Raw genomic sequence first — 26985 nt, 5'->3', positions numbered from 1 at the left:
CCTCGCTCTCGCTTGCTCCTCTTTGTGCCGTGTGAGATGCCTGCTGCCCCTTCGCCTTCTACCATGATTGGAGGCTTCCTGAGGCCGCCCCGGAAGCAGAGACCACCATGCTTCCTGTGCAACCTGCAGAATTGTGAGCCAAGTAAACATCTTTTCTTATAAATTACCCTGTCCCTTTACAGCAGTGTGAGAAGGAACTAAGATACAAACAGCACAGACCCTGGAACTGGAGCTGGGTGCTGGGCACAGAGCTGGAGCCGGGTGCTGGGCACAGACCTGGAGCCGGGCGCTGGGCATCCAGTCTCATTGCCGCTTGGCTGGCCCTGGCGTGACCCCCCAGTTTCCCACGCCACCCCTGGCTTCCTGAACCCCTTCCTGGCACCCCTCGCTTGCTGAAGCTCTTTTCTCTGGACGTCTGCCTCGGTCCCTGACACTCAGGGCCTGCCCAGGTGCCCTGAGCCCCCTGGATCCTGGCGTCCTACCCCTGGGCACAGGTGAACCCTAAGGCAGAGCTCCGACACCCACACATGCTGCTTGCAGTTCAGACACTGCGGTTCCCGATCCTCCTGTCCTGTGCTCCCCCCATGCCACAGGCTGACCCACCCCCAGCCATGGGGGCCAACTGGGGCCCAGTCACCTGAATACAACTGGAGAGCACAGAATCTGCCGTAGTCACTGTCTGCAGTGACACCCACCCGTTACTGATGGCACCCTGACACCCCTTCCTGACAGCACCCTTGGCCCCACCATGGGGGGGCTCTTGTACAGCCAGGTCCATCCCTGAGGGAATGCCGAGCTGTACCTCGGTGGCTCTGAGTGACCCCTTTGAACACATTTTCGTGCAAAGAGAGGCAGAAATACCCTATGCTCTTGGTGCCTCTCTCCATGCATCCTCATTTGTATGCAAATACTGCTTGGCCATTCTGGAAAAAATCTGCTGGGCTTGACCCTTGGTGCTATTGATTGGTTCATAATCATAACCCTTCCCAATTGCAAAAGGTCATCTGATGTGTTTCCCTCCTCTGGCTCCCGCAGTCCGCAGCTCCTGCTGGGCTGAGCCTCTGTCCTCAGGGACACTCTAATTATTTCAGACCTGAAGCAACACCCTTCTAAATCTGCACCAGCGGAACGGAGCAGGAACACCAGGCTCTGAGTGAAATCAGGGAACTCTTTCAAGTCACCATCCAGCGAGGAGGGTGAGCTTCTGTGGTCTCCTCGGCCGAAGGGAGGGCGTTGCTGTCATTACCTGAGGCACACTGGGCCCAGAGAGGGATAGGGACAGGATCTGATCTAAAAACAGACGTTCCTTCCCACTATGAGCCCCACAGAAGGCAGAGTCCCTTGAATCGGACCCAAGAGTCACATCTTATCTAAAAGGGGTGGAGACAATGGCCCATGTGGCTTTCCCAGACCTGCGCTCGGGGGTAGGACGCCAGGATCCAGGGGGCTCAGGGCACCTGGGCAGAGAATGGGCTGTTACCAGGTTACCAGGCTGGTTCCGGTCATCAGGCCACTGCCGAAGCCCACTGAAGGACCGATGCAGATACAAACATTTACCCCTCCCGATAACGAGGTTCCATTTCCCACACACCTAGATCCCCACTGAGTTAACGCCACGCTCGTAGAGCAAAGCCACAGTAAATATGACGGCCCCAGGTATCCAACAAACCCTTGAGGTCGCAAAAGCAAGACTTGACCATTCACTGAAGCTGTCAGGAAATTCCACCTCTCAGCTGAGCCCATCTTTTCCTGCCAGTGGCATGGAGACCTCGGCCCTGGCAGCAACATGTTCAAGGAGGAAGAACACTGCTGGACACCTGAGGGGCTTGGGCACAGCATGCTTGGCTGTCCCCACCACTGTGGCCCTCTCTGGCAGTGGGGTTGGAGGTGCACAGAGCTTACCAGCCTCGCCGACAAAGACCTCCACGGGTGCGCTGGCTGGGCTCTCACCAATGATGTTATAGGCAGTCATTATTACTTCATAGCGCCGGTACTTCTTTAAATCTGCAGGGTTGAAGGAAACACGGATCAGCTTCCACCAGGACACCTTCTGTTCTTCCAAAGTTCCCCCTATGAACCACAATGAAGCAAGCAGCACCCTCCAAGGAGAGGAGCGAGGATTGTTAGAAATCTGTGAAATGCCTGCATCTTCTGTGACCAGGGCACCCTTCTTCTCTCCTCCATATTAATTAAGCACCCACCACCTTTAAGAAAAAGACACATCCATCCTGTCCTGTGTTCAGGTAAAAGGCAGCATGGGCATGGAGCTCCCTCCTCTAAAGTAAAGGATTTAGAACAGAGGTCCCCAACCCCTGGGCCACTAACCATGACCTGTGAAGAACCAGGTTGCAAAGCAGGAGGTGAGTGGTGGGTGAGGGAGCAAAGCTTCATGGGTATTGAGAGCTGCTCCCCATCTCTTGCATTGCACCTGAGCTCTGCCTTCTGTCAGGTCAGCTTAGATTCTCATAGAAGTGCAAACCCTAGTGGGAGCTGTGCGTGCAAGGGATCTAGGTTGTGCGCTCCTTATTCCTTGCACAACCTCGCTCCCTCGCACATGCGGTTCCCAATAGGGTTTGCACTCTTACGAGAATCTAATGCCTGATGATCTGTCACTGTCTCCACTCCCCGCAAGATGGGACTGTCTAGTTGCAGGAAAACAAGCTCAGGGCTCCCACTGATTCCACACGATGGTGAGTTGTAGGATTATTTCATTCGATATTACAATGTACTAATAATAGAAATAAAGTGCACAACAAGTGGGATGCGCTTGCATCCTCCCAAAACCATCCCCCACCACCTGGTCTATGGAAAAACTGTCTGCCACAAAACCCACCCCTGGTGTCAAAGTGGTTGGAGACCCCTGATATAGAATAGAGAACATAACCTGGGCCTGCCTTTTGGTTCAGAATCTCTCCTTGAAATTATGCACAGATGGAGTAAGACTGTGGCATTGAAAATGGAATGTGGAAAGACACTGGTAACCAAAGGCCTCTGAGACCTTAGTGGCTGTGTCCTGGGAAAGAACGGGCGTGGGCTGCCGCACACAGAGAGCTCCCCGGGGCAGGGGGCCACGCGCCAGCTCTGCAGTAAGTGACAGGGTGAGAGTCGTTGACCTTTAAGCCAAAACATTCTGGAATGTTCTCCCACTGGTTAACACTGCTCTGTGGGTGGCTTGGCTTTTCCGAGGCCCCGCGTGTGTGCCTGGCACCTCTGTGCTGGTGCGGATGGTGGTGCGCTTGGGCCATGCTGGACCTGTGCTGCCCTGCATATCACCCCCACCCCTGCAGGATGCTGGAACACAGCAGGCTCGGGGAGGGCCAGCCCCTCCCTCCTGCCTGGTCCACTTCCCAAACTGGCCAAGTTCCCTGTTGAAGTCGATCACATTATGGCTCCATGTCTAGCCCCTGAGTTGGATTTTGAAACTCCTCCCTAGCTAGGAATCAAAGGAGAAACAACACGGTTTGTTTAAAGGGCGAAGGGAGGCTGAGCGGATAAACAAAATGTGGTCTTTCATTCGACAGGATATTATTTAGTCTTGACTAAGATTCTGACGCCTGCCCTGACATGCATGGACCTTGAAGACGTTAAGCTCATGAAATAAGCCAGCCACGAAAAGACAAATACTACATGATTCCCCTTCTACGAGGTCCCCAGAGTTGTCGAATCCATCCAGACAGAAAGTTGAATGTGGGTGCTGGTGGGGATGGGGTATAAGGAGTTAGTATGTAACAGGGACAGTTTCAGTTTGGGAAGATGAGAAAGTTCTGGAGAATGATGGTGACGGCTGCATAATGGCCTGAATGTGCTTAATGCCACTGAACTGTACATTTAAAAATGGTTAAGAAAGTCCATTTTCTGTTATATGTATTTTACCACAATAAAAAAAGAAAGAGACTGGGTGCAGTGGCTCACGCCTATAGCCCTAGCATCTTGGGAGGTTGAGACAAGAGGATCGCTTGAGTCCAGGCATTCAAGACCAGCCTGTACAACATGGCAAGACCCTGTCTCTTAAACAACAACAACAACAACAAACAATTAGCCAGGCATGGTGGCACAAGCCTGTAGTCCCAGCTACTTGGGGGGCTGAGGCAGGAGGATCACTTGAGCCAGGAGTTCAAGGCTGCAGTGAGCCGTGATCGCGCCACTGCACTCCAGCCTGGGCAACAGAGTGAGACTCTGTCTCTTTAAAAAAATAAAATAAAATAAAATAAAAAGAGAGAGAGAGAAAAGAAAAGAAAAAAAGAAAGAGTTTTGAAATTATGAACAGATGGAGTAAGACTGGCATTGGAAATAGAATGTAAAAAAAATAGAATGAAAAAAATAGAATAAAAAAATAGAATGAAAAAAATAGAAAAAAAAAAAAAAAAAGGAATACAGAAGCTGGAGAGATCTTGTTCTATCTGGCTTTCCTCTCTGTCCCAAACTTGAAGACCAGATATTAGTAAATTTCCCCAGCCTCTGTTTCTAGAAGCTTCCTTTCCTATCTCCCTGGTGGTTTGGTATGTGGAGATACAGCGTTTGAGAGGCGATTCCAGAAACTGGAACCATTAATCCAGGCTGGTTTTCTCTTGCACTGAGAGGCCAGCTGGCTCTGGGCACAGTGTGTGCGCCTCGCGGCGTGGGCTTCCCGCTGAGAGCGCACTTACGTGTTAGTTCACACATGGTCGATGTGGAGCTGCTGTTCACCGTCTTGAAGCTGCTTTGGGCTATTGGGGTAAGCAAAGCAGAAAGGCGGTTAGCACGCAGGGACACGGCCATTGCAGGAGATGTGCGGCAGGAACGAGGGAGACAGGTGCCTTACTGGGATGCCAGCCACTGCCCACGCTGCACCTCCCAGGGCAATAAAGACTCCGCTGCCACCCAAGCTTTCCACCCGCTCCCGGTGGGGGCTGCCACACCTCCTCATAAACACAAGGCACCCCAGTCCCAGACAGGCAGGGTGCCCTCACCACTCTGATTCAGTGAAACACATTAGTTTTTGGCACAACTTAGTGCCAAGTGGCAGGACACCTTTTCTCCCAGTCACCCCAGGGCAGCTGCAGCTGACTCATGCTCACGCAGGGAGCCCCGGCTGGAGGAGCCGAGCAAACCACCACAGGGAGAGCTGCGCGACCAGGTGCATACGTCCAGTGCATCCCGGGGCCTTCTACTGTGCTGTGTTTTGATTTTGTGACAAAGCCCAGGGAGATGGTAACTGTCTGGTGGTCAGCAAGGGCCACCTTCGGGGTGTGCCAACAGTGCAGACCAGAGTGCTGCAATTTCCCATTTCTGACACTCATCAACACCATGCCTGGCGCTGTGCTGGGGTCACGCTGTGTGAGCTCAGGAGCTGCCGCTGTCTGCACACGTGGCCTTATGGAGGGAACCGGGTGCGTGGAAGGCCCCGCAGCTGGCTTTGGCGAGTGAAGCAGGCAGCCCCGATGCCACGGGGACGGCAGAAAGTGGGAGGGCGCTGTCCACACGGTGTGTTCTGGAGCTGCTCCCTCCTCTGTCCCCAGCACGAAGATGTCAAGGGGCAAAGAATATTTTTGTGACACCGTTTGCTGGGTGCCAGGAAATGAACCCCCTCTAACCTCCGTCCAACAGAGGAGGGGTGGGAGTGGGCAGCCATCCCTCCCCAGGGTTCTAGAAGCTGCCTTGAAGGCAGCTGGGCCCTCATCTGAGCAATGATCATGGCGCAGTGCAGGCCGAGCCAAGATCAGCCCGAGGGTGAGCACCACGGGCTCCATGCTGAGGCTGTGCCTGGTACAGACAGGTGGGACCTATCCCTGGACTTGGGTTTTGCAACAGGCTCCCACTGGCCCCCTGCCTCCATCTCAGGCCCCAAAGCCCTTCCCCACTGACGCGGGGAGCATGCAGTCCCTGGAGGCCTGGCAACCGCTCTCCCCTTAACACAGTCTGTGGCAGACAAGGCCCCTCTGCCTCCCGCAGCTGCACCGGCCTGCCGCACACCTGCACTCCGCTTGCCGCTGGTGGGTAAACCTGCCTGCTCCCTGTTCCCAAGAGCAGGGCTGCCTCTTCTCTCAGCCTCCTCCGCGGCATTTCCCACCATGATGTGCACTAAGCAGATGCCGAGGGTCCCCTGGGACCCTCGCTCCCCGCGCCAGGACAGAGGGGACAGTCTCACCTGTGAGCTCAGCACGTAAAGCTATAGGGCTTTTGAGCGTCTTGGCCTCGGTGCCTGACCCAGCTTCATACTCCAGCTCCCGGTAGTAGATCCTGTATCCCTGAAGAAGGCCGTTCAGGCTTTCGTCCCTCGGAGGCTGCAAAGACATCACACCGACTCGGTCACACGACGGGAGTCAACCCAGCTGGCCTGCAGCGGGGCTCACCTCCACCCGTTTAACTAGCCAGCTGCACAGAAGGAAGTCGCGGGTTCCAGCGACAGGTGTCAGATTCGTCAAGAGGAACCCAGGCAGCTCCCAGGGCACAGCACCGAGCTGTGGAGCCACTTTCAGAATGCCGGTTTTCATGTGCATGTGTGTGGGGACATGAGCACTTTGTCCCCTGTCCAGCTCAAATCCTCAAATGAGCCCCCAACCGGGACATGAGCACTTTGTCCCCTGTCCAGCTCAAATCCTCAAATGAGCCCCCAGGTTGGGGCAGGAGGCTGGGGACAGACGCGGATGGCGAGGAGGCTGCGTGCTGTGCAGTGAGCCCAGAGCAGGGTGGAATCTCGAGAGGCGGCCTGCTTTGAAGCACCTACCAGCTGACCCCACCCTCCCTCTCACCCCCCTGGCCACCCAGGCTGTGACTGCCTTACCGTGCCCCTCACTGATGCTTCCCCATGCCAGGCCACCCCCACTGTGCCTGACTCAGGCCTCAGGCTGGAATCCCCATGGCCCCTTGTACGATGGCTGGCCTGGCCTATCGCCTTGCGGTGTGGTGATCTGTTTCAGCTGCCCCAGGCAACCAACACACCCTTGCCATCCAGCTCTCACCCTGCAGTTCTTACCAAGCCATGGCCAGGCACTCATTAGATGCACATTAGACTCCCATGGAATAGGGAGCATAGGCAGATAAGGAAGTGGAGGTTCAGGTCCTGCTGGAATCTAAACACAGGAGTTGTTTTCACACTCATCTGGGTGCTGACCCTCCGAGCATCTGGTCTCTCTTCTTGGGATACTCAGATGGGAGATAAGGAACAGGAACCTTCTAAGCTGTGACCAGGAGATGGCTGAAGATGAGGCCATGGAGCCTCGTCCAAGGACGGATGTGCACGGAACTTCTGCTGCCGCGCTCACTGTGAGGCCCTCACACCACAGCACCATCCTGCTCCCCGGGCAGAGCCGCAGCCTTGCCGCACGAGAGTCCCTTTGCTGTGGGTTGAACTGTGTCCCCCTAAAAGACACGCTTAAATCTAAGCCCTGTCGCCTGTGAACCTGACCTTATTTGGAAATAGGGTCTTTGCACGTGCAACTGGTGATGATAAGGTCGTACCGGATTAAGGGGAGGGTCCTAATTTGATGAGTGGAGGGAAATTATGAGAAGAGGGAAGTTTGGACACAGGACACACAGGTGGAACAACCAATGAAGATGGGGACAGAGACTGGAGTAATGCGTCTGTAAGTGAAAAACGCCAAGAATTGTCGTCGGCCACAGGAAGCTGAAAGAGGCAGGAAGGATCCTCCCTGGAGCCTTCAGAGGGAGCAGGACCCTGCCAACACCTTGAGTTTGGACTTCTGGCCCCCAGAGCTGTGAGAGAAAACGTTCTGCTCTTTCCAACCACCTAACGCGTAGTAACTTGTTTTGCGGGCCCCAGTAAATAACAGATCCTTGCATCCAAACTCTCTCCGATCCTCACTCTCTGAACCCAGGCACCAAAAGGGGTTGGTTCAGAGAAATCGCTTTCTCTTTGGGCTGTTGCTACTCACGAGGCAAAACCCACACGTGGAGGAAGCGGTGTTCTTTGCACCCCAGGCTCTCTGATAGAATGGCTTGGATAGCGAGGGGGGCTTGCACTGCGGTAGCAACGAGGAACGACACTCACTCACACATGCAACATGCGACACGCGCGCACCAGAGGGGCACTGTGTGTACCCGGCAGAGGTTTTCCAAAATGAGGTCTGCTACCGCGTTAGCTCAAGCAGCCCCCAGGTCACTGCCATGTGGGGCTGCAGCAGCCGTCCCTCTCCGTGGACTTTCTGACTCCCCTACGATACTCCCAATTCAGGAAGAGCACGAAGGGATATAATCCCCCCGTCAGGCACAGAAAAGCATAACGGGAACACCTGAGTGGACTTGCTGGGTCTTTGCAATCCACATCCGAGGGGCCCCGCAAACCCACACCCTTAGACACCACTCCAGTCTGGACACAGCTCCACTCCTGGCCTAGGGGTGTTCGACCCCAGTGTGCAAACCCAGGGGCTGAGAGAGCTGTTGTTCGGGGGGCTGCGTCTGAGTCCCCAGTGTTCCCCCCATGGTGTGCTTGTCAGTGCCCCACAGCCCTCTTCAATTTTGCAGAAAGTGACAAGGGTCACGTATCCATCCTGTGGGCTGCAGCCCCAGGTCCGAGGACTCCCGCTGCCCACCACGGAGCAGAGACGGGGACACGGCGCTGCCTGGCATCTGGCTCCAAATTCTCAAATGGAAGGTGGAGTTGGGCTAGTATCTGGGAGGGACTTTTTTTCTGCTGGCTTTTCATTTTTTGTCTCTTTACCCTTCATTGGCTACCACCAGCAGCTGAGGGGACCTTGGTGCTGGCTCTGCTCCAGCCTCTCTGCTCTGGCCCCGGCTGGCCGCCTTCACAGGGCCGGGGTGTGCTCAGACACCAGGCCAGAACCACTGAACCAGAACCCGGGACTTCAATGTCAAATGAGGCTCTCTTGTTTTTGCTTTTTTTTTTTAAGCTATAAAAAAACAAGACACCCCGCTAAATCAGAATCTGAAAATGATGGTTCTGGAATTCAGATGTAACTGGGCATCCCAGGTTTTCTCTGGATACGCGCTCCCTCCCTGGCACTGCTTGCTTTCTGTCGGGACAACCTACAGATGGAAATGCCTTTCAAAGCGCCTCCAGTAATAGCGCTAGAGAAACAAAGCAGAGAGTGAGCCAGCACAGATGAGGGTCTCTCCAGGGTGCGGTGTACCCGAGGCAGCGGCAGACGATCAGCAAGGCACGGCAGGGTCCCTGAGGCACGTGGCCAGCCCATCCGTCCACACCCTGTGGCCACTGACCACTTTCTCCAGCAGGGAGCCCTTCACCGGCTCATGGGGTTCCCAGCACTGCTCAACTTGCCAGGAAAACAAAATAAAACCCAAACCTGAGTCTGGGAAGCTGAGAGCTGGCAGAAAAGGAAGGAGGAAGAATGGGAGGCACAGTCCAGAGGCTGGATGGGGGAGCAGGCTGGGGAGGCTACAGTGTCTGCTGATTGTATTAAATGCTCTTTTTCTTTTCTCTGATTTTGACAATAGAGCAGCGTTTGGGATGCCAGCAATAGTCACTCACAGGTGTCCTGGGCTGCTCATTTGCTCCTTCTCCAGCTCCCCCATCCTGGGCCCCCAGTCCTGCTCTACACCCCTTCCCTTAGGGCTGGGCATGTCAGACGGTGTCCTAAAAACCGGGGGTGCTGACGGAGTTCGTGTTCAGTGTCCTCCCTGTGGAGTCTACAGAATCGCGTTCAGAGCAGCTTTTAGGTTTTCAGTTGTTTTACTCCCACTCTTTAAAAATTAGTCCCTTGTGCTAGGAGTGGGCACCGGTCAGCATTGCATGCAATTGCAAACTGGCTCCAGACAGTGTCATCACGAAAGCACCACCACAGATGTGGGGGCGCAGCGGAAATCCTGTGTGTACATAACACACACACACACACACACTTACACATCCACTCACATCACCACACAAGGGGGTTCTGGGTCATCTGCTCTTTCTTTTCTTTGAGACAGGGTCTCACCCTGTTGCCTAGGCTGGAGTGCAGGGGTGCGATCAGAGCTCACTGCAGCCTCGACCTCCTGGGCTCAAGCAATCGTCCTGCCTCAGCCTCCTGAGTAGCTGGGACTACAGGCCTGCACCACCACACCCGGCAAATTTTTAAATTTTCTGTAGAGATGAGGTCTCACCATGTTGCCCAGGCTGGTCTCAAACTCCTGGGCTTAAGTGATCCTGCAGTTTGCTCTTTCAAACTCTAGCCCTGGTTACTGAGACTGAAATTAAAACCCTTATTTTGTAAGGCATTCTTCTTCAAACGCAACTGTTAGCCACATTGAAATAGAAGGTTTACTTAACCTCCTTTTTAGAAGAAATATAATGGATGGAAAAGTTGGAAAAGTCAGTATGTGAGACTGAAGAGAGGTGATTCTCCACAGGCCATCTGGCTTTCAGAGAGAGGAGACAGAGTGGTTTCTACACTGAGCCACAAGCAAGTGTTCTCCATGGCTGTTTGCTCTCCATGGTCATTCTGCTGACTATGTCAGCCATAAAGAGTATCAGCCCTAAAGCGCATCTGTCCTGTGTGACTTGGGCCACTGCAAAGAGGTGGCTGTAAGGGAGACAGGAGAGCTCTGTGCCCAGGGGCCCTCCCACAGGGAGGGAGGGCAGTGTCCGGAGCCACCAGGAAGGCCTGGTGCTCTGGCTCCTTGAAAAGCTGCACCTGTCTCCTCACACTGACTCACCAAGAGCTCAGGGCATCTTACGGGGGGATCACAGACAAACACTGAGCTCCGCCACTCGGAGAATGTATTCCAGCCTTGCCATCTCATTGCATCTATGAGATCTCCTGAGCTATCGTGCACCAGGTGCCAGGGAGTGAGTGAGGAAGGCGGCTCTGAAGCCTCAGAGAGGGCGAGCTCTACCGGGAAGAACTGGAGGATAACTGCAGGGAATGGCGTTTGAGCTGCCCTTGGAGGAGGAGGTGGCTTTTGATGAGGGGAGAAGGGCTGGCCCTCTGTGAGGCGGGCACAGTGCCTGGTATAGCCCCACTAGACGGGAGTGAGGGGTGTGAAGGGCAGGGGCAAGTCTGGGTGGATCTAGGAGCAGCAGCCAGGCTACGGGGACAGTTCCCAGTGCCTGAACCAGGACTAGCCCAGGTCCCAGGTCAGTCCCCACTTGGGTGGGCTCCTCAGAAGGAGACTGGCCAGAAAGGAGCTTCCTCCAATCCACTGGAGCCATGGATGGGCTTGGTGGGTTCTTGGGTTACTGCTACTCCAGATAACAATCAGTCTTGCAAAAATGCACATACAGGAGCCCTTTGCTGAAGGAGCCCCAGAGACTTCCAAGACCCTGGGGGCTTCTGACTTTCCTTTCCTGGGCCCCTGACAAGCACACAGCAACACATCCCCACTAAAGGCTTTCACCCAGCACATGGCTGTGCACCCAGAGAGCCTGCTTTTTTTGCCCAAGGCTCCTGGTCCACCCAGATGGTCCCAGGTGGTCCTGCTGGGAGTCCTGTCCTTGCTGTTCACACTGGTGGTGGGGTGGGAGTGGCTGGAGTCTGGGCAGTGAAGATGAGAGACCTCAGCTTCCATTTCTGGACTCTGGACTGACTATCAGCAGGACGAAGAGGCGAGCAGACAGATCAAAAGCTTACAGGCGGGGCTCTGTAAGTACCAGCCAAGCAACCTCACCCTGAGGTCGCCTTCAAAGCCTCCCTCTCGCCCCAGATTAGACCCGCGGCAGCTCCAGGCACTGGGACCTCAGAAGGAAGACTGCAGAGGCCTCCAGCCAGCTCTGCAGATACACAGACGAGACAGGATTACAGAGAGCGCAATTTACTTTTGGGGGAGGAGGGAAGCTCGGGTGGGGTGGGGAGCACTGGATTCAATTCACCAAAACTATCAACTAAGCAGGAAGTTAGGAGGTTGAGACGATAAAAATGTTCTCCCTGGGGACCAAGTGTGGCTTCCCAGCCTCTGGGGCAGGAAGATGGAGGGGAAGGGGCCGAAGGTAACTGATCTTGGACTTGCAGATATTTCTAGCCAAGGTGAATGAGACGATTTAGAGTTATGAGAAAAGGCCAATCTCCCTTGCCCAACAGACAAAATGTCCATGAGCCCCCGGGCTGGGGCCACATATGGCCCACAGGCTAACTGACGCTGTCTGCACCAGAAATCCCTGAAGAGTCAAAATGCATCCCCTCCCGGCAGGTGTCTTCCAGGCTTGGGGAGGGGTTACAGGCAGCCATACCCCCAGAGGGTGGCTTCCTTGAAGGCAGCAGCTGGCGGAGGCCACTCTGTTAGCAGGTGCCATCTTCCCAGTGGGAGCCTCACTTATAAAGGGCCCGGTGGCTTCACGGAGATGCCCAGGCCTGCGCGCATGGGGTTCTGAACTGGGTTCAACCACATTTCCCATTCCTGGACTTTGGGATTAACCTGTCTATAATCCGTGAAAGAGGCTCTCCAACTCCAGAGGTGCTTGGAGGCATCAGTAGGGTAGCTCCATGGAACCCACGAGGTCAAGGTCAGGCTCTAGATTCGGGTCCTGGCCTTGCAGCCACCTTGCAGTATAAGCTTGGGCTGGCTGCTCAAACTCCCAGGCTCAAACCCGTGCCCACAACAGGCAGAAGTCTGGCCAGACGGTCTCCAGAGTATTATACGACTTTAAACAAAAGGTTCGCTTTGCACCACAGACCCGTATCCCCAGCCAGCCCTTCGCATGTCTCTGACTCTGCATATGCCCAGGGGCAGTCCATGTTCAGGTCTTGTTCATGTTTAAATGCCCACAGCACCTGGGCCAGGCCTCAGCCATGACGGATGCTTAGCCAGAGCCCTGGGGTGGAGTGGGACTTGCTGGAGTTCAAGATGACCTCATCTGTGTGTCACTGCACCCTGGCTTGGCCATCTGTGTGGAGAGAAGCTTGAAGGGAACTGGGAGCCCCATCTCAAAACACCTTCCCTCGGCCTGCCATGCCTCAGAAATTCACCAGCAGCCTTCTGGAGGTTCTTCATTTTTCAAAAGCCTGTTTGTTTTGTTGTTGTTGTTTGTTTTTTCCGAGATGGAGTCTCACTGTGTCGCCAGGCTGGAGTGCAGTGGCATGATCTTGGTTCACTGCAACCTCCTGGGCTGCTCACTGCAGCCTCCCGGGTTCACGCAATTCTCCTGCCTAAGCCTCCCAAGTAGCTGGGACTACAGACACGCACCACTATGCCCAGCTAATTTTTGTATTTTTAGTAGAGACAGGGTTTCACCATGTTGGCCAGGATGATGTCGATCTCTTGACCTCGTAATCTGCCTGCCTCAGCCTCCCAAATTGCTGGGATTACGGGCATGCCAAAGCAAAAGCACCTGTTTAAATGCAAATGACCTGGTAGGAGCATGCCTGGGTTTCATCACCAGGTAGGGGAGGCAGGAGGAAGTCAATGCTCTGGGGAAGACCTGGGAGGGTGGGCATCTTGGAGGCTGCAGGGTTGAGTGGAGGGAAGGCCTGGGGGTGGGAAGAGGCAGGACCTGCATGGAAAGCCTCCCTCCTTCCAGCTGCCTGCACAGGGACCCCTGGGCCCCTTGCCATTGCTGGCCTCTGTGAAACTTCCCACCCAGCTCCCTCTGCTGAGGTGGGGAGCAGCAGGGCAGGACCTAACTCTCCCAGTTCTAGAGACAGGGAGCTGGGCTGAGGGAGGCTCAACCACGTGCCACTGTCTCCTGCAAGTTCAGGCAGAGCAGGTGCCCAAATCCCAATCTGATCCAGCCACCGTGGTTCCCCCGGGCATCCGAGCTTTCATTCTCCATCCTGTGCCTTCTGCTTTGTGGAAAGTAGGACAGGGATTCTCTCCGGAGTTCGTTCCTGATGGTTCTGAGAGCACAGGAGGCTCTACACGCAATCCCCATGAGACACAACACCAGCGATGTCACCCGTGAGCCTTTCCTTGGGCTGTCCCAGGGGCCACGAGCTTCTCCAGCCTTTCACCACAGGAGCCCATCCGTCCCACAAAGCGCGTTCAGATGCCCCTCCAGCCAGAGTTAGTTTTGTTCCTTCTGCTGTCTTCCTAGCAATGCCTTATAGAGCCCACCACGCTTAATGAAAGCTCTTCACATTCTGCGGACTGCCTCGGTCCCCTCCAGAGCTCAGCACCCCATGCAAGAGCTGGTCCTCTGTGGGTGATGGCACAAGTGGAGAGAAAAAGAAACAACTCCAAGATGTGTTGTGAAGCGGTGGGATGCCTCCCCGCCTTTGCCCAGGCAGATGTAACCCTCCTCTGGGAAGGTGCCTGTTACACCGAGACCCTCCCGCATGGTGTGATCAATTGCTTAGTAATTTTTTCCTTGCTAGAAAACAGCCTCAAAACCCACTTACAGGCTGGGCACAGGGGCTCATACCTATAATCTCAGCACTTTGGGAAGCCAAGGAAGGAGGATCGCTTGAGTCCAGGAGTTTAAGACCAGCCTGGGAAATACAGTGAGGCTGCATCTCTATGAAATCTTTTAAAGAAGTAGCCAGGCATGATGGTGCACACCTGTAGTCCTAGCCACTGGGGAGGCTGAGGTGGGAGGATCTCTTGAGCCTAGGAGTTGGAGGCTACAGTGAGCTATGATTGCTCCACTGCACTCCAACCTGGGTGACAGGGAAAGACCCTGTCTTTAAAAGAAAACACAAGGCTGGGCGCAGTGGCTCACGCCTGTAATCCCAGCACTTTGGGAGGCCAAGGCGGGTGGATCACCTGAGGTCAGGGGTTTGAGATCAGCCTGACCAATATGGTGAAATCCCGTCTCTACTGAAAATACAAAAATTAGCTGGGCATGGTGGTGCAGGCCTGTAATCCCAGCTACTCAGAAGGTTGAGGCAGGAGAATCACTTGAACTCGGGAGGTAGAGGTTGCAGTGAGCTGAGATCGCATCACTGCACTCCACCCTGGGAGACAGAGGGAGTTCTAATCCTTAGTTTTCAAACAGAACTGGACCCCATGCAAGGCAAGGATTGACTGTCCTTCTAAGAAGAATCAAGCCTGACAGTCTACTATGGGAGGCATTTAAATGGGTCTATAGCCTTGAAATTACAGCCCGTGTTTGCTTTTTTTTTTTTTTTTTTTCCGAGACAGGGTTTTGCTCTTGTTGCCCAGGCTGGAGTGCAATAGTGTGATCTTAGCTCACTGCAACCTCCACCTGCTGGGTTTAAGCGATTCTCCTGCCTAAGCCTCCCGAGTAGCTGGGATTACAAGTGCCCACCACCATGCCCAGCTAATTTTTGTATTTTTGGTAGAGACAGAATTTCACCATATTGGCCAGGCTGGTCTTGAACTGACCTCAGGTGATCGACCTGCCTCAGCCTCCCAAAGTGCTGAGATTACAAGCGTGAGCCATTACGTCTGGCCCTGTGTTTGCATTTTTAAAGAGATTACTAAAAAAAAAAAAACAAAAAACAAAAAAACAAAAACACGTTTACAGGTGAAACATTTTATTGGGAATGCAAATCTATATTTAAACTGAGTTTCTTTTTCTTTGTTCTTTTTGTTCTGATGCAGTAAATTACTCATAATTTTAATTATACTTCAATTGCCTGGCAGTTGACAAGCATTTATTTCTATAGGACGTTGTATTGACCACCTCCTGTTCGTGCAATTAGTTTGTTCTGTTGGGCTCTGGAGGGGGACGGCTGAGGCACACACCAGCCCAGCTCCTCCAGGCGGCACTAGGCACGTCCCTGAGCTGTCCAGCAGCACCAAGGGGGGCTCAAGCTCTGCACCATCCACTGGGGCCGACAGCAGGTGATGCCTTCACAACCCTTGTTTGGTGGAGGTGATGCATCCCAGCCCTGACACTCACTGCCTTTATAGGAAAGAAGCTTACCTAGGTGAGGTATTGGCAGGCTGCTGCTATGTCGACAAAGAAAATGGGAATTTTCTGGTAGGATTCAGCATGGTACAAAGTGCCAATGTTCTTGTGGTCGACCGTGTTGGTGCAGGTTAGGAAACAAGCACTTGGGACTTTGTGTTTCCATTTTGAATGTCTCTGACCTCCCACTGGAGACGCTCACGGGAGTCAGGGCTGAAGCTTGGGTCTGGGGGTCTGGTGGGCCCCAAAGACTGCAGATGCTGCATGAGACCTGAGCTCAGCTTTGTGACCTTCTGTTCTTACAAAGGAGGAACCCGGAGCCAGGGGGGCCTCTCAGGGCCACAGTCGCCTGATGGTAAGTGCGGGTGGGTCCTTTGTCACTTTGCCAGTGGCTCCCAGACAGATCAGGGGCTGTGGCTTCCCAGGGGCAGGGGTGGGGCCCAGGCTGTTTTCTTGGTTCCCACGCTGGCCCCCTTATGCTCTGGTAAGCTCAGCAGGGTTGAGTGCCACAGAAGCGCTCTTGCAGTTCCACCAGGAGACGCTGGGACATTCTTTCATGCCCTGGAAATGTTCCTATCCTACCCAGAGAAGGTGGATCCCTTAGCAAGACAAAGGCAGCCGGGACGCAGCCCCGCACACCTCCATGGACACTTGAAGGAGATTACATGCTCTTCACAGAACCCAGCTTGTTAAACGCCCACTCTCTATCCCTCAGATAAGTGGCAGTAGCAAGTGATATGCGGGTGAATCACATAAATTGCCACTTTCATACCTCAAACATAGTCATATTTCATAGGATCATACAGCAAGACAGGGGAAACGGAGCCGCTCCCAAGCTCCCCTGGCTGGCCCCACCCACGGTCCAGCCAGGCTCTGGTCACCGGGTTCCTCTCTTGCATCTCTAGCACCACGCACCTCAAGCCCATGCCCAGGAAGGCTGCGGCTGGCGCTGCTCACTCAGCACGTCTCTCTCCCGGCCCAGCAGGTATCTCTGGCACCTACTGTCCTAGTCTGGGCCTCGTCTTCCGTGCTGCAGAGTGAAGCCACTGCTCCTTGGAGTGGCCCCACTGCAGGGCCCTGGAAGACGCTGTCTGGGACACCTGCTGGTGGCCTCGGCTGTGTTTCCCAGCATCCCTTCCATTTCCCGCAGCCCCTCCTTTCCCCAGAACCCCTTCCTGTCTCCCCCTTCCGTACCAGTGGAGGGCATGTGGCTGGGAAACCCCCTCACTCTCCAAGGCCATGTCCGGACCATTGTTCCCCTCTTGATTTTCTCCTGATTTCCCGAACCATCATTCCCACCTGCTGCCTCGGGCACCCTGCCATTGTCCTTGAGGAGAGCATCAGCTCTGAGGAAAAATCTCGCGCCCACCAGACTGCCCTCCTGACCCCAGCCCAACCCCAGCTCCCAGCAGCTACTCCTAGGCTGACCTGGCCTCGCGCCGCACCCGCCCCACGCCAGCCCCATCCCACCATGTTCCCAGCTCCCTGGCAAGGCAGCCCCCACTCTGGCCGCGGGAACTTCCCTGCGGGCCAGTAGCTTCGACTCTGCCCTTGCGCTTGGCCCCCTGCCCGTCCGTCTGTTGTGTCTGTTGCCAAGCCAAGTTCCAGCCCTGGGGAAACTCAACATCTGCCTGCTCCGGACCCGGGCCACACGGCGCAGCTCCCCACCTCACTCTTCAGCTGGGATCTCCCTGGGGCCTGCAGCCCTTCCTTCGGCAGTTTTGTCCCTCTGTTATATTTGTCGTCAATGTACTTGTTAGTAAGCATTGCCCAAAATTGAAACTAATGGAAAGAGATGGCAGCGTGTCCTTCAATGCCTTACCGGAGAATTGCTGAGCAGGCCCACCAAGGAGTCTGTGATTATCTGGAAGAACATGCCTTTGTTTGACTTACTGCGCACTGGAGATTAAAGACCCAGACTTAGCCAGGCACAGTGGCTCATGTCTGTAATCCCAGCACTTTGGGAGACTGAAGCGTGTGGATCACCTGAAGTCAGGAGTTCAAGACCAGCCTGGTCAACATGGTGAAACCCCGTCTCCACTAAAAATACAAAAGTTGGGTATAGGGGCATTTGCCTGTAATCCCAGCTACTTGGGAGGCTGAGGCAGAAGAATCGCTTGAACATGGGAGGCAGAGGTTGCAGTAAGCCTAGATTGTGCCAATTGCGCCATTGCACTCCAGCCTGGTGACAGAGCAAGACTCCACCCCAAAATAATAATAATAATAATAAATAAAGACCCAGACTTCGAGAAAATACGTACAATCCAGTAGATATTTTGTTTGGTTGCAGATTACTTCTCTAGAAAAGCTAACTCCAGTGGTTGCAGTTTTACTGCCCTGTAGGGCAATAACCAATTTGTGTATACATAGAAGCCTTGCTCCAACATCCTCGGTGAAATGCCAAGACATACCCAGTTCCTCCAACGCTCTCAGACTGACCTCCCCATCCTGCCGGTCCTCCTGAATAAGGGGAGTCAAGTTCACTCTCTGTGTGCATCGCAGTCCTGCTTCCCATGTTTTGGAAATTACACTGAGATGATAATTGACACCATTTCCCCCTCGCGTTTGTGAGTCTGAGGGGGTGTCTCCTTGGTTCTACACTCAAACGCTTAGCTCAGGGCTCCACTTGCAGTCCACATCCAGCCATCGTGGCTGAATGTGCAGGGAAATGAGAACACATTTGACAAAATGCATGTGATTCCCCGCGCTCTTACCTGCCACTGTATCAGGACAGAGGACGTGGTGTGTGGCGTTGCTGAGACAGATCCCGGGGGCTCTCCTGGAACTGAAACACACAGGAGAGAAAAGCGGGGATCAGGGTGGTTGTTATGTTCTGTCGCCCTTCCCAGGGCCACCCTCAGGGAGTGTGGGAGGCTGATGAGCCCTGCCTCCTTCCTTCTCCAGGGGTCCCCTTCTCCTGCCCTTCCTTGGGGCTTCCCAGAGCTTCTCCTTCAAAGCCTGTGCCCGGGATAGGAGGAACCCAACCCTAACAATAGCCCTGAGAAACAGACCCAGACTGGGCTCTCTCTGTGGTGGACATTCTGAGAGCCGCCTCTCCAGAGACACTGTCCTGGAGCTCTCTGGCTCGAGACCTTCCCTGCAGGGCTCAGATCTTCTGGGAGAGGCAGGGAACATATCTTTTTTTTTTTTTTTTAGATACCTAGGTGAGAGCTACTTTTCCTGAATAGGACACATGATCATGCCAGGTCACTTGGTTTGAAATGCTAAAGGGCTGTCAGGAAAGGGGGTCAATTTCTGGTGAGGCTGCAGCTGGCTGGGACAGCAGGGTAAAGTAAAGAGGGATCTGCCATGGTTCTGCTCTGCTCTGTGGAGGGACAAGGTTGGTTTGACCTCTGCCCATGGCCATGCCCTGCACTCTGGCCAAACTAAACTTCTTGTCATCTGCCACATCCAAGAGATCTTCTGTGCCCCTCTTCCCTGCCTCCTCTGCTCCCTCCAAATCTGTGTGGTCCTGTCTTGGCATATTGAACTGAACTCTTAGCCCTCCCCAGCTGTAAGATCCTGGGGGCCCAGCAGAAGCACGACATGCATTCTACATCCAGTCCATATTCACTGAACGGAATGAGGATCTTCCCACAGGCCCGCTTGTGCATCTAGCAGATGCCTCTCCACTCGGAACCCAAGATTGGGTCCCAGGGTCACCTGCTCTGTGATTTTCCTCTGGACCTGAGAGGCACCCCCTCATCAGCCCTGGCAGTGCCTGCATCAGTCACACCTCCACTGTCCCTGTTCTGCTTTAGGAATGGGTCTCCCTCCAACCCTCTTAATCTCCTGTGGTTCCAGCTTAATGGTGGGCCCTCTAGCCAGCTTCCTGACAGCCATGGTGACACAGCAGTGCCATTACAGGGAGTTCTCAATGTCCTCGAGTTGTGAGGTTGTGCAGATAAATAGAAATCACTGTAAAAAGAAACTGTTCATCAGTAAACTGTACACATACTCAGAGGACTCTCCCTATCATGCCAAGGGTTTCCCAACCCCTGGAGAGAGTCTGTGCCTGCCAATCTCTAGATGGTGTAAGACAATACAACACAAATACAATGCAAATTCATTGCAAAAAGAAAACTGCACATCCCAGGAAAGACGATGACAAGATAGGTGCATCAAAGCCTGATTTGAATATCAAAGGATAAGAAAAGCCTCCGGAGTCTGAAGAGGCCCTTGAATTTTTTTTTTTCAAAAATGGTCCTTTTGGATGCCACCCTGGAGGGCAAAGGAGGCTGTTGCACTTTGCTCTCACACAATCTGTCAGAGAGATTATGACAATGACATCAGCTCGTGTGGGTTTTTGTTCTTTATTCTAAGATTTAGTGCTTAGTTGCAAACATTACCTCAACTGTGTTAAAGGTAAGGTTAAAATGAATGCATTTATATAGTTTTTGTTTTGTAATTTAGTTGCTGCAAAGCCTTTCCCTTGTGGTTTAGTGTGACATTGGTCCCCACTTTAAGTGGGGAAGGCTTTTCCAGTTACAAGTAGCCTGGGCCTCCAGGTTTGCTACAATAAAGCTGTGCAGTATTTGCATGTAACCTGCACACATCCTCCTGAATACTGTAAACCATTTCTAGGTTACTCATCAGTCCTCCTACCATGTTCTAATTTATAACACTGTTATATAACAATGTTACAATGTTATAATTGTAGGCACCCTTATGAGTGATCTAGAAATTGTGCAATGTCATAATACTCTCCAAACAAATACATAGTTGTTACACTGTATTTCTTTAATTTGTATTTTTAACTTATTTTCTGAACATTTCAATCCACAGTTGGTTGAATCCAAGGATGTGGGACCCTTGGACAGTGAGCTCCTGGGGCTGATCCCAGCTCCTCAGGGCCCAGCAGGGTTCACTAAGGCCCTGGACCACGCCATACACCCAGGGCGGCTCCTCTCCTCCTCACTGGCTTTCCCCACAGCTCCAATAAACCCCCAGGATTTGCGCTCACAAAAGAGTTGGGCGAAAGGCAGGAGCCACAGAAGCCAGACAGTGCTTTTCTAGGGGCAGGTGCACTTTTCCTGGGAGCACAGCTGGCGCCTGTCGGAGGCTCTTGCCGGTTCTGCTCTGCTGGGAGTGCAGGGTTTGCAGCAAAACAGCCTCTGTGAGTTGCTGTGAAGCCAGGAATGGTTTGCTCAACTCCTCTGCTGGTCCCTGAGGCCAAGGGAGGCCTGTGTGGGAGAAACCACACTTCCAGGTCACCAAGAGAGCAGAACTGAAGATGTGAGGTCATAGGGTGAGCCAGTTGGAAATTGGTTTATTGGAAAATTCTTCCACTGGAGCGTTAAATGGAAAAGACAGTGCTTTGGGGGTAGGCTGCGGGAATGATGATGAAGCGCTGCTGGGTGAACTAAGTGCTGGGTTTCCGGCCTGGGAGCTGAGCTATTCCCCACCATCCATTCTTTTCCATCCCACCCGTCCTGTGATCACCGCTGGACGCGGCTGATAGAGCGGCCTCCTGGGCTCGCCACAGGCCTGGGCCACACAGAATGACAATCCATCTTCAGGCCCAACGCCGCCGAGATAGGATGGAGCAGGTGAAAACACCACCTGGAGCTCTGAGGAGACCTCACTTCCCATCACTTACCTGTGCTGTTGTCAAAGAGCGGCTCGTGAATGAGAAAAATTGGGAAAATCTCTTAAAACCCAGCTACCCGCTGACATTTATTTTTAATGACTCTATCAATTATTCAATTTCTGGGATGCTAATGGATAGTAGGGGCTTTGGAAGCCAATCAAAGAGCCTTCCATTCCATTTGGAAGCCCTTGAAACCTTGATTTATGACCACAGGCTGTGCGGAAACCCTCCGAGCTGTCTGTCACTAATGGAATTCTACTGCTTGCCACCGCTCCCTGGTGACCCCTTCCTGGCTCAAGACGAAAGTGGGGCCTAAGTGTCTCAGGCTCCAGGGGCAGTGGCCAGGAACACAGTCTGGGCCCTGGGTTACTCACCATCCTGCAGCGTGGTCACCGCCTCTGTCTCCGAACTGAAGTCGCTGTCTCCAATGTCATTGGTAGCTTTCAGGCGCAGCTTGTAGGAGGTGAAGGGCCTCAGTCTGCAATGTGGAAGAGACTGTGATTGCGGGGCCCTGCCTCCCTGTCCTGCCCTCAGGTGCTCCTGGTGAAGCCCTGGGAGGAGGGGCAAATCCCTCCCCTGCCCTGAGAGCTCTGGCCTCCTGTGTGGGCCCGAGACAGGTCAGCGAGGAGGCTGTTCTTGGGTTGGACTCAATCACTTCCTAGGTGCAGTGAGCAGGGGCTTTAAGAGGACCCTGGACCTGTACTGGGAAGAGCCTTTGAACACCTGGGTGGTCGAAATCCTCAGGGAGAAAGGAGCCGCACAGAGGGCAGTGAGTGCAGGGTGTCCTGGCCAGGAGGAAGATTCTGCTCAGGGCTCCTCGGGGAGGCACTGCCAACCCCTCACTGGAGCCACCCCTGGCACTCCGGTGGGCACATCACTGCTCTCCAAGGGAGCCATAGAATTCCTCAGGAAGTGCTAACACCCTGGGCCCTTGTGCTGATCCGGAGCGTAAAATGAGTTCCCGCCTGATTCCCACGCTCCGTCCTCCTGGAGCTCTTTACTGGCCAGGCCCAGCCTCGCAGGGCTCTCTAAGGTCCACTTCCTGCCCGGCTGCAGGCAGAGACCCACCGGCCCCGCATCCCTACCATTCACTGGGGCTGACATGGTGCCAAGCACTTGGCAAGTGCAACCCCTTTCAACCCACGCGAGCTCTGGGAGAGGAGGCATTATTATTCCCATTTCAAGGATGATAAAATGGAGGCCCATTGCTGCAGGACTAGTAAATGGCAACAGTCACATGTCACTTTACAAAAGACCACATCCTGTCAAGCATCCAAGTGAAAAATGCCCCCAGCCCTTCGATGGAGATTTTAATGGGACTAATGCTTGCCTGAGGTGCCTTCTGGTGTTAGCACTTCAGGCCTACTTCCATCTGCTCACTCACTTTCCTTCCTCCCTTTCTTCCTCCCTCCCTCCCCTCCTTCCTGCCTTTTCTCCCTTCTTCCTCCCTTCCTGCTTTCCTTCCTTCCTTCTTCACTTCCCTCCTTCCTCCTTCTTTCTCTCCCTTTCACCTCCCTTCTCTCCTTCCTTTTCTCTTCCCTTCCATTCCCTCCTTCCTTTCCTTCCTTCCTCCTTCCTACCTTTCCTTTCTTCTTCCCTTCCCTCCTTCCTCTCTTCATTCCTCCCTCCCTCCCCTCATTCCTTCTTTCTCTCTTCTTCCTCCGTTCCCACTTTCCTTCCTTCCTTCTTTCCTTCCCTCCTTCCTTCTCTCCCTTCCACCTCCCTTCCCTCCTTCCTTTTCCCTCCCTTTTCTTCATTTCCTTTTTCCTTCCTTCCTTCCATCCGTTCAGCTATTCCACATGCAATGGATCTCCTGTGCCAAGCCCCATGCCATGTCTGAGACTAGACTTCAGCCAAACTCTTTTGTGCAGATGATGCTGGGATCTTGGTGAAGCCCTAGCTAGTCAGGGACCTGCCCTGCAGCCCATGCATACTCAGTCACTGGCTGATTCCTCTCAGATGCCCTTTATTTCACTTCCGAATGAGCAAGTGAGGAAGCTGCTCTGTTCTCCTCCCTGGCGGGCAGTGGCTCTTCATAGATGAGGGCTCAGTTTCCAGACCAGAAAACTCGGGGTGCCTCAGGACTCTCAACCTCTGTTACTCATGTCTAAAAGTCTCCTCAACTATCACTCTAAGCCGAAGCCCTCATCACCTGAAACCCAGTCTTCTGTCCTCATTCCCAACGGAATCTGTAAACCAGTGCCTTTCAAATGGAACCCTGTGGACCCCCAGGACTCTGAAGCCTCTGACGTCCATGAAGCCTCTGACGTCCAGAGCCCCACATGGCCCGTATCAGCCAACAGCAGCTCCATGCCCATCGGGTTTATGCATTTGGGCTGGGTCATATTTGGCTTAAGGGAAGGATTCTGCTTTTTAGAAAACTGATAACCATTTTTGGAAATCATGATCAGATGCTATTCCTGCTTTCAGGTCCCCGTCCTGCCTAAGACCAGGTGACAGTGTTTCTCTACCAGCTCACACCTCAAGGCATGCTTTTCCACTGCAACCCTCCAGAACCTGGTCTGGACTTGCTACTTCCCAGTCCCTGACCGCAGGCACATCTCAGCCCCTCTGCACTCAGCGTCCACAACTGGAAAAACAGCCACAGAAGGCAGCTGGCCTTGGCCCCAGCTTTAATGGAGATGCTTCTGAAGTCCGGCCACAAAATGACCTTTGCTCCACATTTCTGGGAGATAGCCTTTGCTAAGTTAAAACAAACAATCTCCCCTCTGTTCCTAGCATCCTAGGAGTTATTTTGTCTCGTCTGGGTGATAATCACGTGTTTTCTCCCGTGACCTCCCTGCCTCATCCACCTGCGCCTCCCACCATAGCCCCACTGGCTCCTTCTCCTCCTGTACCAGGAGGCAGCAGAGTGGGCATTAGGAACGTGGACCCCAAATTAAAACTGCCTGGCTTCTAGCTCCCAGTTAACCTTGGACAGCATACTTTGCCTCAGTTTCCTTATCTGGGCTGATAATAGCACAGGCATCATGAAACTGATATGAGGCTTAAACTCAGGTGAGGCACTCAGCAGAGAGTCAGGCATGTGGTGCAAGCTTGCTACGGATCAGCTGTTCCTGTGGATCTGTAAGCATTCGCTCAGATGGCCCTGCCCTGTGTCTCCTGTGCCCTGTTCCTTCCCTTCATCTTCTGCATCATGATGGGTGACATTTCCTTGATGACTGTCTGTCTTTACAAGACTCAACATCCAAGAGGACAGGGATCGAGTCGGCCTCCTTTCCTGCTGTACCCCAAGAGCCAAGAACACCCAGGAGGGCGCTCACCAGATCTGTGAGAGGAAGGATTGAATAAGGACGCTATTCCCCATCGTTGAAGTTTCTCGGGGTGGGGAGGGGGTTGCCTATGAGGACATATAAATACCAGAGTCACATCTGGCACACAGTAGATGTTGCAGAAATGATTTGTTTACTTATTTATTTATTTACGATTATGCTTACTTATTGATGTATTTGCTTTCTCACTGGCCTCTGGCATTGAATTGTAATTATACTCAGCACTGCACTGTTTAGTACTTCATGCTTTGCTATGATTTGGGGGTTTGGAGTCACACTGCAAGCTCCTTGAAACCCCTCTTTCTCCACTGTCCTGCCTGGATCTGGCACTGAGTCGGGCGCACGTGGTGTGCTGTAAATACGTGTCAGGTGGCTGGACAAATCAGCCTGGCTCCCAGACAAACGGGGTTGGGTGCGCAGGAGGACAGAGAGCAGAGTTCCTAGCGTGAGGCCTGTGTTTTGCCGGACTCACTTCATTCAACAAGGATTGATTAAGTGTCTCTGCGAGCTGCAGGGAACACAGAATGCGGATCTGCGGGAGGTAACCCTCTCGGCCCTGAAACCAGGCAGAATGCAGCTCCGGCAGCCTACGGGAGGAGCAGTCCCACTGCCCAAATAAGACAGGCAGCGGGCAGAGCTTTCATCCCCTCTCCTGGCCCTGTGGTCCCAGACGGTAGCATCCTCTGTGCACTCACCCCAACCTGCCTCTTCACTTCCCTGCAGCGCTGCTCCTGTGGATGACTGGTCTACCTCCTAGGCTAAACGTCTGATCCTTGAGCCCCCTGCCCCCATTGCTCCTGCCATGCTCCCTCCTGTGGCAGAGCAGGACTTTGGTGACTCCTTGATAAAGGAACAAACGCACACAGGATGCAAGAACACCCTCCTACAACCCTTCTAACTGCCCCCAGTTCTGCATTCTGTTCATGCTTCCAAGCCAGCCCAAAACTCTGCTTTGCAGTGGGCCTGGCAGAATTCCAATGCTGGCTCCGCCACTACTCGCTGGAGCAACTCAGTGTCTCAGAGCCTCGCTGTATTCAGCTATGGACATGGAGAGAGCAGCACCGGGCTTCCAGGGCTGTTGTGAAAATGACATCACATCACCCATCCTCATGGAGTCAGGTGGATCGTGGCGCACAGCAGGCAATGAATAAATGTGATGTGCTTTTTCCTGTCTTCCCAAGAGCTTTCTCTGGCTCCCCCACCTCGGAGCCCTCACTCGTCCCCAGGAAGCCATCGACGCTGCCTGGTGCCTCCCCAGGCCTTTGCTCATTCCCCATGCCTCACTTCCCAAATCTCCGTGTGCAAACTCAGAAGCTGGATAGATTTAGGGATATTTTTGAGAAAACATCTGCCATCTAATCTCTTTCTTCTAATCATCCCAAACTCAGGAAATAAATAATTTGGGTAATACAGGACCCTCACTATCTGAACTTGCTATTAGAACTCTTGCTACCCCAAATCAATAACCAATGTATTCAGAAAGCCAGTTTGTACTCGTACTGCCTCGGATGGCTAACCATATACACAAACTTGACCTCCACAGCCAAAGTGTTCTGGAATGGGCGTCGGGGAAGGACATAGCTTAAGTTCCATGTTCCTGCCTCAGAGCTAAATGCAGAGTCTTAAACAGGAGGAGCTTCATTCATTCATATTGGTTCTAATATAAAATGGATGAGTGCTGAGCATCTTTCTAAAGCGATTCACTGCTGTCTTTATTTGCTTATCTGAAAGGCACTAAAAATGTTCTTAAGAATTCACTATTGGCCGGGCATGGTAGCTCATGCCTGTAATCCCAGTACTTTGGGAGGCTGAGGTGAGAGAATTACTTGATTCTCTACGTGACTTGAGGTCATGAGTTTGAGACCAGCTTGGGCAACACAGTGAGACCCTATTTCCAAAAAAAAAAAAAAATTTAAACATTAGCCAGGCATGACAGCATATGCCCGTAGTCTTAGCTACCCAGGAGGCTGAGACAGGAGGGTATGTTGAGCCCGGGAGCTGGAGGCTGCAGTGAGCGATGATGGAGCTACTGCACTCCAGCTCGGGTGACAGACAAAAACAAATAACCAACCAACCAAACACAAACACTTAGACCTCACTATTGTATCACAAAGAATATCAAGCTCATGTATCCCAGCCTTGGCCAAGTTCATCTGATTCTTTTTTTTTTCTTTCTTTTGAGACGAAGTCTCACTCTCTCGCCCCGGCTGGAGTGCAGTAGCGCGATCTCGGCTCACTGCAATCTCCGCTGCTCAGGTTCGAGCAATTCTCCTGTCTCAGCCTCCTGAGTAGCTGGGGTTACAGGCGCCCACCACCACGTCTGGCTAATTTTTGTATTTTTAGTAGAGAGACGGTGTTTCACCATGTTAGCCAGGCTGGGCTCAAACTCCTGACCTCGTGAT

At 53.2% G+C, this 26985-nt stretch overlaps 1 protein-coding gene across 6 annotated transcripts in view; it reads right to left on the bottom strand.

The window, feature by feature from the left end:
* The window catches only part of SDK1 (sidekick cell adhesion molecule 1), a 963824-nt gene that overhangs the window by 88308 nt on the left and 848531 nt on the right, over positions 1–26985 (bottom strand). For 4 of the 6 annotated variants that reach the window (XM_045387966.2, XM_065541579.1, XM_015447042.3 and 1 more), the window contains exons 31-35: positions 21665–21768; positions 18415–18485; positions 6128–6263; positions 4647–4706; positions 1903–2004 (exon numbers count right to left, since the gene is read on the bottom strand). In XM_045387966.2, coding sequence (XP_045243901.2) covers positions 1903–2004; positions 4647–4706; positions 6128–6263; positions 18415–18485; positions 21665–21768 — 473 coding nt within the window. The remainder of the gene's footprint in view (positions 1–1902; positions 2005–4646; positions 4707–6127; positions 6264–18414; positions 18486–21664; positions 21769–26985) is intronic. The other 2 variants (XM_045387967.2, XM_015447040.3) reach the window with 1 other exon arrangement.

Source organism: Macaca fascicularis, chromosome 3, assembly GCF_037993035.2.
Source record: "Macaca fascicularis isolate 582-1 chromosome 3, T2T-MFA8v1.1".
Taxonomy (NCBI): Eukaryota; Metazoa; Chordata; class Mammalia; order Primates; family Cercopithecidae; genus Macaca; species Macaca fascicularis.
Note: the sequence above shows the minus strand (reverse complement) of the source record. Positions and strands in the feature narration are given on the sequence as shown.